This window comes from Notothenia rossii, assembly GCF_949606895.1.
Source record: "Notothenia rossii genome assembly, chromosome: 11".
Classification (NCBI taxonomy): domain Eukaryota; kingdom Metazoa; phylum Chordata; class Actinopteri; order Perciformes; family Nototheniidae; genus Notothenia; species Notothenia rossii.
The window spans coordinates 48,202,258-48,215,575 of record NC_136910.1 but is presented as its reverse complement, the minus strand read 5'-3'; the positions used below and the strand labels follow the sequence as shown (position 1 = coordinate 48,215,575).

General features: G+C 39.8%; 1 protein-coding gene across 2 annotated transcripts in view; it reads left to right on the top strand.

Annotated features, from left to right (window-relative positions):
* The window catches only part of LOC307024788 (matrix metalloproteinase-17-like), a 63,045-nt gene extending 50,884 nt beyond the window's left edge, over positions 1-12,161 (top strand). For both annotated transcript variants that reach the window (XM_079659186.1, XM_079659187.1), the window contains exons 8-11: positions 1,193-1,275; positions 2,281-2,433; positions 3,682-3,939; positions 10,858-12,161. In XM_079659186.1, coding sequence (XP_079515312.1) covers positions 1,193-1,275; positions 2,281-2,433; positions 3,682-3,939; positions 10,858-11,168 — 805 coding nt within the window. In that variant the 3' untranslated portion in view covers positions 11,169-12,161. The remainder of the gene's footprint in view (positions 1-1,192; positions 1,276-2,280; positions 2,434-3,681; positions 3,940-10,857) is intronic.
* Positions 12,162-13,318: the final 1,157 nt, after the last annotated feature.

Here is a 13,318-nt window from a genome sequence, read left to right as displayed (position 1 = left end):
TATTTATAGTGGAACTCACTTTGTTTTGCAGCGTTTTGGACCTCATTATAAAGAGATTTCCATTTCTCCGATGGTTCCCTGTACATCAGCATAATTATATTGTGATTTGTTTTTTAATTTTCTTCCTTTTGTTCTCACTTCCTCAGAAATTCAATGTAACAAATGCATGTAGGAATCCTGAACATTTATAGTGGAAAGAGTTTTTCTGGTGCTTCATATGAAGTCATGAGGTGCCAACAAATCAAATTAGCAGAGAGGCTGAGAGTGAGCTTGGGAGCCTGCCCGTCTAATTAAGTAATTCCCCAAAGCTAGTCGGGCAGCTATCAGCCCGTAGTTTTTCAGATTATCAAGGATAATTAGGCTTCATTTTGTCCATTCATGTATTTTGAATGTACAAACACGCGCTCACATATGCACAAACCACCAAGCACTCACCTTAAAACAGCCCCCAAGACGTTCGACCAAAGACAAAATGTCTTAATAATGAAGGAGGATGAAATACTAATTATTCTCAGATAACAGACATGCATGCACACCCACTACAGTAATAATAAGACAGCTGAGAAAGAGGGCTAAGCTAAAAAGGCAGTGGTGGGGACATCAAACTAGATTTTTAACTGCCGTCATTAATCATTTCCTCCTGAATCCATCAGGTCATGATGCGTGAAAAAGCTGGATTGGGCCTGACAAGGGCACCAAGGCTGACCACTAGGCAGTGGTGTAGTGTTAATAGAGCTTTGAATGGAGAGCTTTGTTGGTAATATAAGGCCTGGGCGGGCTCCCACTCTCAGCCCTGCGGTGCTAATGGCTCCATCATTGGCAGGCTGGCCACGTCAATGCTTTTAAATCACTTAAACCCCGGGGGCAAATGCACAGAGGGACTGTCATTCAGCCAGGTTTGATTCATGCACCCAAAATAAAAGCCTGAACCAAATTATATGCATTAAAAGGTCTTGAAAATGTTCAATACATATTGAATTCAAAGAAAAAGTTAATATAGTTTTTGGCAAATACACTTTTATATGTTCTTAATCAATTATTTTAGATGATTGGCAATAAGGTCTCAAAGCACATAAACAATATTGTATTCACTGTTCGAAAATAGGAAGTGTCCAGTTTTTTTAGAAAGTAGTTTTCCTGGTTTTCCTCTTTTCACAATCTTCTCTCCTCCTACTTTCCCCATCTCTCTCAGGCTGGCTCGTGATGCCCCAGACAGATGCACCAGCCACTTTGATGCAGTGGCCCAGATACGAGGAGAGGCCTTCTTTTTCAAAGGTACGGAGTCACAAAGGGAGAAAGACAGACACAATGCAGAGCTGCCTGGGAAACAGATAACAGAGAAGATATTCGCTAAATGAGTGGAATTAAAAGCATATTTAAAATGTAGAGAGGATGAAGAGGAGAGCGGGGGAGATGCAGACACCCGACTGAGCCGCTTGAGCCCTGCTGAGAGAACGCAGTCCAAAAGTTACATCAGGCTTTCATGCTTGCCCTCTGGAGGAATGACCCCAAGACTCCTACTGACAACAGGAACACGAAACAGACTTGCATACCTTCAGCGGCAGAAGTGTTAGCAAAGTATGCTGAACTTTAGCTGACATCCTTTGAACCCCTTTTACATCTTGTGTCACTAGAGATTAGATTACAAGTTAAGAGAGGATTTAAACTTTTTTTGTTACACTTCATTTAATCAAGATGTAGATTTTTTTTCGGTACTTCTTGACAGCCTTTCACATTGGGATTGTATCGGCCTGCCACATCTGTTTCGCTTGGACAAATCCTTGAGAGACATAACGCAGCTGTTTTATTTAGCTTATTGTCTGAGGATTTTGATGGAATATAAGGCTTTCTTTTTGGTGAGCTGTTCTAAAAGGTCACAAGTTTTGCAAACAATCTCATAAAGGGGATGATGACGTGGACAAGCTGCAGAGGAAAGGAATCAACTAATGCCCTTTGTTTAATTAAGATTGATAATTAATTAATAACATCTGCAGTTAACAGTAATTAATGTATTAATTTAAATTAACCCCTTCATTCAGTAAAATAGTCAACCTTGAAAATGTACTTCCACAGTGCATAGTACTTCTACAAAAACATGCCAATGACAACATGAACCATGCTAATCTTTATTACATCCATTTACATTTGCATTGTTGCAAGTTAACCCGTGGGAAGTTTATAAAAAAATATATATATAATGGCTGTGAGAGCCTTGTTATTTGGTACCAGCATCCTGAAATGTGCTGATCCTCACGTCTGTTCTGTTCTGCTCCTTTACAGGGAAGTACTTCTGGCGACTAACAAGAGAGAAGCACCTGGTGTCCCTGCGCCCCGCTCAGATCCATCGTTTCTGGAGGGGCCTCCCCTCCAATCTGGACGGTGTGGATGCTGTGTATGAGAGGCCTGGGGATCATAAAATTGTATTTTTTAAAGGTATAGTACTTAAAAACAACACTACATTCCAACGTGTTTCAGATTTCGGAATGAGTCTTAAAATGTACCGGAATTTAGGCCGGTTCAATAAGTTATCATCTGCAACAAGGCTTTTCTTTTTATTCCTCCTGCTTTTCTGTCACAAGTTAGATAAAAGAGTTAAAGAATTTTTTTTTTTTTAAACTTCTGGTGACTTGCAGACGCTTTAAAATGTGTTTCATCCACGCTTTAAAGAGGCTAGATGAAATAAGACCGTCCACACCTTTCTTAAAGTCCTTATCTTACATTAAAAACTTTTTTTGGCAGTTGATTTCTGGGGGGTGTATGCAACAGATAGTCAATGTATGTTTCTTTATTTCATACTGAATAATATGTAAAAAAAGGAAAAATATTAGGTCCAATAAAAAAACTTTGCTTCTGGAAGCAGGCCATTTCGTGACGTCACGTGTGGTTCCCGGCTGCCGCTGTCTGGCTCCCTGCTGCCGTCCGGATCGCACAAATCGCTCCCATTTCTCCCGTAAAACCTTCTCTTTCGGGAACAAATGAACGGTAAAACCATCCCGATTGGTGTTGCTACACCCGCCAACGACACACCTCTTCACCATGATCCGGAAAAAACAAGACAAACTCGGAGATAAACACTGATACACAAAGTTGACATGCGGCTATACCAGCAATGCTACACTGTGTGATGCTGGGACGGGCTGAACTCACCAGGATTCGCGGAACCACACGTGACGTCACGACACAGCACCAAGCAGCGGCAAGTTTGAATCCAGACTTTTCTGGATACCTCTGAATTTGACCCATTTTCCCGATATTAACAAGTGATTTACAGCAAATAGGAAACGATATTCGATCTATATCACGTGTTACTGGAATAAGACCCAACAAGTTAATGCATTTTGAAACAGTTCTATGATCTTTCAGCTACAGTAAATTACGCAAGATAAGGACTTTAAGGGCTCTTTGAAGGAAATTGTGCTATAAAGAGCTATAACTTTTGTTTTAAAACACATGGTTGCAGAACCACATTTGATATACATTTATTTAAGAGCGTTCCTGGCAGATTTTTCCACTGGCTGCCATAGTTATTCATCTTTTCAATATTTCACAAGTGTCCTATATGTACATTTATGTTCTCTAATCTATTCATATATATCAAAGCAAGTGCATACACTGCCGGTTGCGTGTGATTTATAAAACTATAAATCGATGAGGTATATTTTCTGTGTCCACCCTCTTCAGGTCTAAAGTACTGGGTATTTAAGGATAATAACGTAGAGGAGGGCTACCCTCGTCCAATCAGTGACTTTGGCCTACCCTTGGAAGTAATAGATGCAGCCTTTGTTTGGCTACACAACGAGAAAACCTACTTCTTCAAGGACAACCTGTACTGGCGCTACGATGACCACCTGAGACGAATGGACCTGGGATACCCTAAAGACAGCTCGCTCTGGAAGGGGCTGCCGCCACAACTGGACGATGCCATAAGATGGTCTGATGGTGAGTAGCCAAAAGAACATTATTTTTTATAGCTGCATATTGACACCAAGCAGCGACCTCCGGGTCTTGAAAGTGAAAGCAATGTGCAATTGACTAACATGTATTCTTTCAAATGTCCAGTACTGGTTGCAAAAGGAAGTTGGGTTGTATAGAGGTCTATGAGAAAATCCCCCTGCGACGTTCTTGATATTATTACCTCACTAAACATTTACTGAATGTGTTAATGGTCCAATCAGTAGTTTCTAATCTCCTTAAATACAACGTGATTTAGGTTGTTGTCTGTGTCTTATACCATTAACCCTTGCAGTTAGTGTTTTCAGTTTATTCAAATTAATTGTAGCATGTTGCTTGACTAAAAGGGTTTTGTTCCTCATCCAATTATAAATAACTCCACTTTCGCTTTCACTTCTGGTTCCAAAAATCCAAGACGCTGACAGCCAAAAAACTGTTTGGTGATAGCCAGAAAGCCTGTACCTGATTTTATTTACTATTCCATTAAATAATGAATGGAATTCATACCCTTAACTTTCACCCAATCCATCACCCAGAGTGAAAAGGATGTTTAGAATGAGGGCAGTGACATATTTTGACCTCTTCTGTATTCATTAAAAATTGAATATAAAGACATAGTGATGGATTACATATTTATACAAGGTATGAAAGAAGGAATCCCCCTATGTCTCTATCTTCCAGCAATGACTTATTATATATCTGAGAAAAATGGAGTTGTAACACTTCACCAGAGAATCAGACCACTGGTGGCTCTGGTGTCTGCTGGTGCCAAAGGCAAGACTGTGCAATATCCTTCTCAGGGGAAATGGAATGAATTATAAGAGAAATAAAAAAGGATCAGTTATGCAAGTTAGAAAACCTGTAGCTTGGAGTCTTGGAGGAAGTTTTACTATCAGGTTAAAATCCTGAGCCAACTACCTGCCAGCAGTAAAACACTGTGCCTAGCTTGAATTAGTCTGTTATATTTCATGTTAGCCGACAGCGTGACTCCAAGGATGTTGTTTGCTGAGTCAGTCCATCACTTTCATCCAGACTTAAATTCTGAATAACTATTTGACGGATTACCATAAAATGTTGTACAGACATTCATGGTCCCCACAATTAATCTAACTCTTTAGATTTGTCTTGAAATGTCATAAAGTTCAAACTTGTATTGTGAAGTCCCAACGGACTCTGTGACCGGAAGGGACTGTCGTTATTGTGGCACGCTCCTTCCTCCCTTTCCTTGAACGCTAGCTCGTCAATTTAGCTAGTTAGCAAGACAAGCTCTTTACAACTTTGCAGTATTTTACGTTACTTTATAACTTTAAGTTGAATGTCCTAAGACTGATATATTGCTTGTCATGATACATACATGCATGCCCCCCCACAAGCATTTTTCCTATAGCCTACTATCAAAAATGATTATGCTAACACGCTAACATAAGATCTGCTAAACATTAGCATGCTAGCATTATGATCTTGAGCATGCTGACATAAGCATGAAGCTCAAGCACTCTACAAATCTTGGTTGATTAGTAGTTTGATTGTCCTTTATTAACATAAAGTACAGATTGATGGGTGAGTGGAATACAGCTTTTAACAGTTAGTTCTCATTTGAATACAGAATAATCGCACAACAACGTCTTACATGTGGTTCGTTTTAATCCGTGTATTACTCTTCTGTAGTTTATAGAAAACAACATTTCACCTGGAAAACATTCCTATCAAGTTGAGGATGTTTTATCATTCAAACAGTGCACTCTGTCATGACATTTTGTTTTTAAAAATGTTGGCACTCTTCCTGGTTGTATCCATGCACATTTCCTGTTGGCAAAGCTGCAGTATACAGATTAGGGGCAAATTTGCATCTCATTGTTGGTTTTGCATGTCAAAATATTGTATGTGTTATTTTGACATAGTAAACTCGTGGTCTCTTTTGGCAACAGTCTGATTTACATTCACAAAGTCAACCACGTTGAAACCTTGGAGCTGGCCCAGTGAGCACACAGTGAGCCGCTCCACTGTAGCAGCTGAGTGTCAAGGTCACACAACGCCTGCTACCATCAAAGCTTCAATGTCATCTGATCACATGTGCATGTTAATGAGAGGTGTAAAACAGAGTAACACTATACGTCTGAGAAACTTTGAGCAACTTTTTTCCCTGTGTGTGTAAGGTCTGAGTGATGCTTGGTCATTTTTAGATCTTTAAAAATACCCTAGAACTGCCACAGAGTCCTGAAATGTGATGCCTGGATGTTTCTAATCCCCCATGCAGCATGCAAATAGGAGGAAGCTCTTTACTTATCAGTTGTTTAGTGGTCTGCGTTTTGTCTCCCGTCTTGCCCTAAGCTCTTTGACGTGTGTACATTTGGGCGTGTGTCTGTGTGAATGAGACAGGAGGCCAATCCCAACTCCCCTTCACCCCTGACCAGTATCACCACAGAGCCTGGAAGGGAAAACTTGGAAACCTTCAAGCACAAACGCACATAGCCAGACCATGGGGCATGGGAACTGGAGCCACATCAAAGTGTGTTCTCTGTCTGTTTCACCAGCTCAGGATGAATGGAGAGAGAAAAAAGGGATAGAGACAGACAGGGGGTGAGAAGAAAGTGAGATGACAGCAAGAAGAGAAGAGGATGACACGTATTTATGAGAATAGAACGGAAAGATCTCGATGGACAGACGAGAAAAAGACAATCCAGACAGGAGATATGGTGACGCCTGAGGTTGAAGAGAGTTAATAAAGAAAAGAAAAGAAAAATACGGGACATTAGTAAGATGAATGACTCAGAGTAAAGATAAAAAGAGACAGAAAAGCAGTAAAACAAGATCGAATTGTTGCTTTGCGGGTAAAAACGTAGCATGAATGAAGCTGTTACGATGATAATAATCATAACGGCTGGAATTAGTATGGCACCCAGGAATAGTTTTGACTTTTAAGAAAAATATAAAGAAACAGCAAATGTATCAGGCATGGAAATTGTCTTTTAAGAGGGAGTTCACATAAACCAGTCAACATCCATTACTGAAATGGTGTCACATTAGCAGAGGCAAAGTTACAACCTATGCCATAAAGTCAGGAAGTGTATCCTGCAGTGATTGTGAAATGAAGGGTTTAAGATAATAGGCAAATATTTGGAGCCCCAGGAAATACTGCAAATAAGAAAGAGGAACAATGGGACACAGTAATAAAATAGTATACTGTAAACAAAGATGGTAAACAGACAGAAAATGTGGATTGTAATAGACTAGTATTAGATTAAATCATAGTGATACTGACAAGTTATATCAAATTGATCAAATGCTGTTTTGTTACAGAAAATACTAAGTTGCATGTTCGGCAGAGAGTCCCTAATAAATACATAATGGACTCCCGTTGAGTAACAACAGTTAAACAAATGGCACCCAGCAGTTTTAAGAAACATTGAGTCTTTATAGAGCTGACAATATTTTTGTGACCCATTTTGAAATAGTTACATCTTAAGTATGAATGTCAGGATGAGTTTGCTGCGATGAAATATTCATTTGATTTGTTGAAAAAATAAAACAGTGACACCAGTCTGAGCCTTCTTCTTAATATTTCAGTTATAGTTAAGCTTTATTTGTAAACAAACTCCATACAAAGAGTGCGGCCTAAAGTTCTTTAACAATATGGCACACAACAAAAGATAAACAGAAAACAAGAAATTCAATTCAGGTGAATTCAGTAATGAGTTTATAGATCAGTCTGTCTCGACCAAGCATAAAGAAAAAATCTAATCACCATTATCCAAGTCTCGAAAACGTATTACACAATAAATAGATTTTCTTGGACAATGATGAGGCCTGTATTAAAAGGAAGATAAGTTTCATCATCAGCTTAATTAATTCAGCCACTGATTCCTCTTTAGAATCTGAATAAAAACTGTATCTTCACTCTGAGTCACGGCTTATTAGCAAGTACCGACTGAGATATGAAATGTATTCACCACTTTGGACAGCTCTATGACTTTCAGTCTTTGAGGAATAGAAAGAAGCATTTTAGCAAAGTGGCATTGAGCCTTGTGCGCTTGGGCCTCCAATAAAAGCAGTAGATGGATAAGGAGAGTGGCTTTGTGGATGTGTGTTCTCTTGTACTGCCATCTTTGTGAGGACAAAGTTCAGCTCTGGACATGGAGAACAAGTAGGGATAATACATCAACATTGAAAAGGGCTTCGGTCAGGACATTTCAGGACTTGGTTAGGGTAATACTGAGAGAAAGATCCCCTCAGAAGTTTATAGATAAGATACGTGCAGTAAACTGAAGAGCAGACTTGATATTTATTAAAGCCAGCTGCAGCCCGGCTTGGATATATGTTCTCACAATTATGCACTGATAATGAACTACTACAGTCCTTCACCCTTTAAAATGTGTAGAGGCTCTTTACAGTGAAATGCCAAGACCAGCACAAATCCTTTTCTACCGTACCTTTCACATTATATCTATTTGAACTATAGCTCTTACCCATTGTCAACATCACAAAGGACATCATTAATTTAACAGAATTTGTGTTTTTATTTGAAACATACTTATCCTTATTAAACGGGTTCTGATAAATAAAGGCCATTGTTCCTTCAAAAGTGAGTGTGGGAGAAACTTCTGTGTAGCAATGCAGTGGGAGTCACCGACCCAGGAAGGAGACACGGGGCGAGCTTTGATGTTAAACACTGATGGTTTATTTTGGAGCTTCGGCCAGAGAATTCACAAGTCACAAGAGCCAGAGGTTCTGACCTCACGGTAGAGTTGCCACGTCAATTCTGAAGAACTCTACCCCAGACCCGTGTGTTTAGCTAGTTCAGAGAGAATAATCAACATGCTGCATAACAAGATAGAATCATAACACCTCTATCAGCTGACGCCAACAGGCAGGAACAGGGAGACAGAACACTGAGAGCACAGCAGCCAAGGTTAGAGGTGCATGTGCTCAGTCAGGACCGTTTGAACTGATAAACTGGGTCAAAGTTATGGGCCTTGGAAAATATTTCCCCAACAGTGAGTACAATAAAAACGTTAAGTAGCTTTTTGAAAGATCACAGATGAGTCTGCCATTTGTTTGGCATTTATTATCAAGGCCAAACTGTGGATAGACGAATGTAGCGCAAATGTTCACAATATGGAGTTCAAAGTGTAATGCAGGCAAGAACTCAATGCTCCCAAATATTATTTGAAAAATATTCCACTGGAGTGCAGGACTTGACAGCACCAGATGATGATGATGACTAATTGCTTTAATCATCCTCTGCCCTTTACTCCTACGTTCTCCTACGTCTTTGACTTACTTCATCCAATACCACTGAATATTATTACGTTAATTGAGACAAGCATTCATACACATAAATATTTATCACAGTTAATGGTGAGCTCCAAGGCCATTAACACAGAGGGATCATTCTCAACTCGGCTCCTTCACTTGTTAATGTTGCGCCACTTATCCATTTCAATCACCTGTTGAGAAAAATGAGCCAAAATACGGTTTAGTTCTCCCCTCTTGTCTGTCTCAGGATACAGCCTACATCACCCAGTTAACAAACACCTTTGTGATGGTTTAGGAAACCAAATACAAAATAAGTATCGCAAATAGTTTTATGAACCCGTTTTCATAATGGCAAATGACATTTGGGTGATTTTGTTCTTACAAAGTGGCATTTTCATACGAAGCGCACAGCGGTTACCATTGTCCATTTGGTAATTAGGAAACTCTAATTAACTTAAGCACCCTGAAGTGAAGGGACAGGCACGGTTGGTGGTGTCAGTAATGATCAGCTGGCACAGTGCAATGGGCTGCTCTGTTCTATGGTGGCACAATATGAATCAAACTAAATAAAATAGTAATGTAAAAGCAACACAAATATTACCAGTTAAGGCCGAGTCAGTTCTGAAACTTCTCATTACATATGGACACCCCTGCTCTAAACTGTAAAACAAAATACACCTTTCCTAATTCAGGGAATGTTATCTAGTCTCTTTGAATGTGGGGGCTCACTCTGCAGTTATATTAGCTACTAGTTTTAAGGTGGTGTTGAAGTGACTGGTGCCTATCAACAAAAGGCTCCTATTTCACTGTAGATCAGTCCTGCCCCCAGTACTTAGGCCACACCCCCTTTATTACACATGAACCATCTCTCATGGACTCTTGTGGGAGGCATCATTGCACTCAACAGGAATGAATTAATCGTGTTGTGTTTGTGTGAAAGGGACACACTGATGCATGGTTGCAGCCATTTCTTGCTTACAACAGCCGAGTATATGCATGATTCATCTGACAGCTTGATTTCAACTTGATTTGATAAAGATGGCACATTCACACTTCATTTGCTCTGGAAATCATTCATGCTAGTTTGGAGCTGATGTGTCAATGTTATTTGTGGGTAAACCCTCTACTGGGATTGCACTGATGTCTTGTTGATGGAAACGGTTATCCATGATGGATGTCGAGCCATACACACAAATGTATCTTTTGTAATCCCAGCCTGGTGGAAATGATTCACACTCCCTCTAAAACAGGTGTACCATGCGGTATGTGAAAGTGGTATGCATAAACACTCAGGGTCAGTGATTCATGAAATTAAGGCCCTTTATTCTGTGTTCTTTGCTTGTTGTGTATATTGCAAAAACAATCCTGTTCCTTATGTGGATATTAAAGCAAGCTGCTCTAATGCCAACACTTGCACAAATAGGATATAGGAAGCAGCTAGAGAACATCCATTGTATTTTTTATACATTTGTTTTTCTCAATTATCTTGTTAATATATTTGTTTTTTTCCTTCTAATACTCAAATGGCCTCATTGTTGCCTTTCTTTCAGTCTCAAGGGCAAAGGTAAAAATAACTGTACTTCATTCTGTCTTTCTTTGTTGTAATTCGCTGTACTTCTAAAGGCCAACACTCTGCCTTTCTCTCCGAAGGCTCGTCCTATTTCTTCAAGGGGAAGGAGTACTGGCGAGTGCCGAGCAGCGACATGGAGGCGGAGGCAGGATACCCCCGCTCCATCGCCAAAGACTGGCTGCTGTGCACCGAGATGCAGGCAGACTCTCCGGACACGGAGACGAGACTCAACGTGCAGCATCAGCCGGACCACGCGGAGAACGGGTTCGAGGTGTGTTCCTGCACCTCGGACTCCGCCTCCCCTTTAGGCGCCCGCCCCTCCCCCTCCCCCCTGTGGCTGCTGCCCCCCCTCTGGACGCTCTCGCTGGCCCTCCGCTCTGAACTGCTATGATGCCAAAACATGGGACGAGGTTCCTGAGCTGATAGTTGGAGGATGAATGGACACTCAGTGCAAGCAAAAACTGGAATATTTCCTTTCCCAGTTTCATTCGGTATCCTTTAGCTTATTTTGCTGTTATTTATTTTACATGATGCAAGTATTCAACCTCATGGACATCAACCCATTCATTGACTGAAATGCCTCATCTCTTCAAGGGAAAGGTTATAGAATCGTATTCCAAGAGTAATCATTTGTGTTCATGTCCAGCAGGTTAACCTCTGCAAGGCCTCACGTACAGACGGGTTCATCCTGAGCTGTAGGCAGGCTTTATTACGTAAAGTACGTACAAGTCGCAACATTTGATTACAATTAGTTCAAATTAACCAGTAGATGGTTCAAGATTCTGCCTCTACCCGAATAAGGTGGAGGTCATAGGAATTTGTATGGGTTGTTTAAAACACTGAAAAAGATAAACACATAGTAAGTCCTTACAAGGATGGTCGCAGGGATATTTGCAATTATAAAAGTAATTTTTGTTTACTTTGCCGTGTGCACCACTAACACTTTTCAACCGCCTAACATTCAGTGTGAACACCAATACTGCGACAGCGGTAAAGATGGATGGACAGAGGAACTTCTGCTCATGTACGTATTCATCATTTCCAACTCAGATTCTGAAGCATTCCTCGCTCTTAGTTTGGTTGTATCTTTTATATTAAATTTAGATGAATAATATTCCTGTTTATTTGACATTGCGTCGATCAGGTCGTAGAGTTTATAGAGGTTTTGTTGGACTGATGGACATTACTTTATCACCCCTAGCTCCTTCTGAAGAATAAAAACGTGTTTTATTCTTGCTGTAAAGATATATATTACCTAGAGACGGATATATTTGAGTTGAAAGGTTCTGCAGTTGATGCATAACCAAGTGGACTGTGTATATTTTAAGCTGTGTTTTCTAATGTAAAATATTTTTGTATAAAATAAAATCTGAATGACTTTCAATTGTGACATAAATTCGTATCGGGATGCATTATCTTATTTTTGTTAGCACAGTGTTGCTGCTGTGTGGGTTTGAGAGTGGCCTGAGTGCCATTGAAAGGATTCGGCCTTGGAGACAGATGAAGGTAACAACGACAGCTTGCCGACACCAACTGGGAGCCGCTCTCAACTCTGATGTTCTTAAGCGTGTTTTCTCTTGTAATGGTCACTGCTGCTCATCAGCAATGAAAACCGCATCGTGTCAATCACACCCTCACTCTGAGTCTGCTGCTGGCAGAGGATTATACATTGTAACCATGTAATGTCACCTAATCCAAAAATATTCAGGAGCTCAGATACTACTTATTCACAAATCAACGTTGACAGGATGCCAGGCCTGTCGAGTGGAGCACTGTCGTTTTTACGTAAAAAGCCCTACTTTTTGAGTGAGTGAGTTTTATAAATTGATGAATCGAGAAAAATTAATGAAATTTTTTTTTTAAATCTTTTTATTAACTTTTTTTGCAGACATGGCACTTTCAGCACATTATATAAAGTACAGGACAATTTGTCTGTTAAAGGAAGGACAAATACCCCATTAGATCATGGTCCCAGAAAAAACAGTAATAATACAAATACATAAAATAACAAATACATAAAATAACAAATACATAAAATAAAAAAACTTGCATCACGAAGTCACAGGAAACATTTTAATGGCAAAAATTATGATTGACCAATTAACCATTTATTTTTTATTTTATTTAACCTTTATTTAACCAGGATAGGTCTCATTGAGATTAAAAATCTATTTTTCAAGAGAGTCCTGGCCCAAGAAACAGCACAGTTTCAGACAGTTTTACAGTTACAAACAATAAAAAAAATAAAAAAAACACAATCACAACACAGTCATACACCAAGTTTAGCCAAAGCATTTACAGACACAGCGGCCTGCTTCGAGGTCAGTTAAAGTTGCTTTGAGTGTTTCTAATGAGACCAGCTCTCTGAGTTTCAGCTCAGTTTGAAGCAGGTTCCAAGCTTGAGGGGCAGTGTAACTGAACGCCCTTTTCCCAAGTTCAGTACGGACCTTTGGTACAGTTAAAAGGAAAAAGTTATCTGAGCGAAGCCGATAGGATCCAGTGCATTTTTTATTTATGTACATACTTAGATAAGGGGGAAGA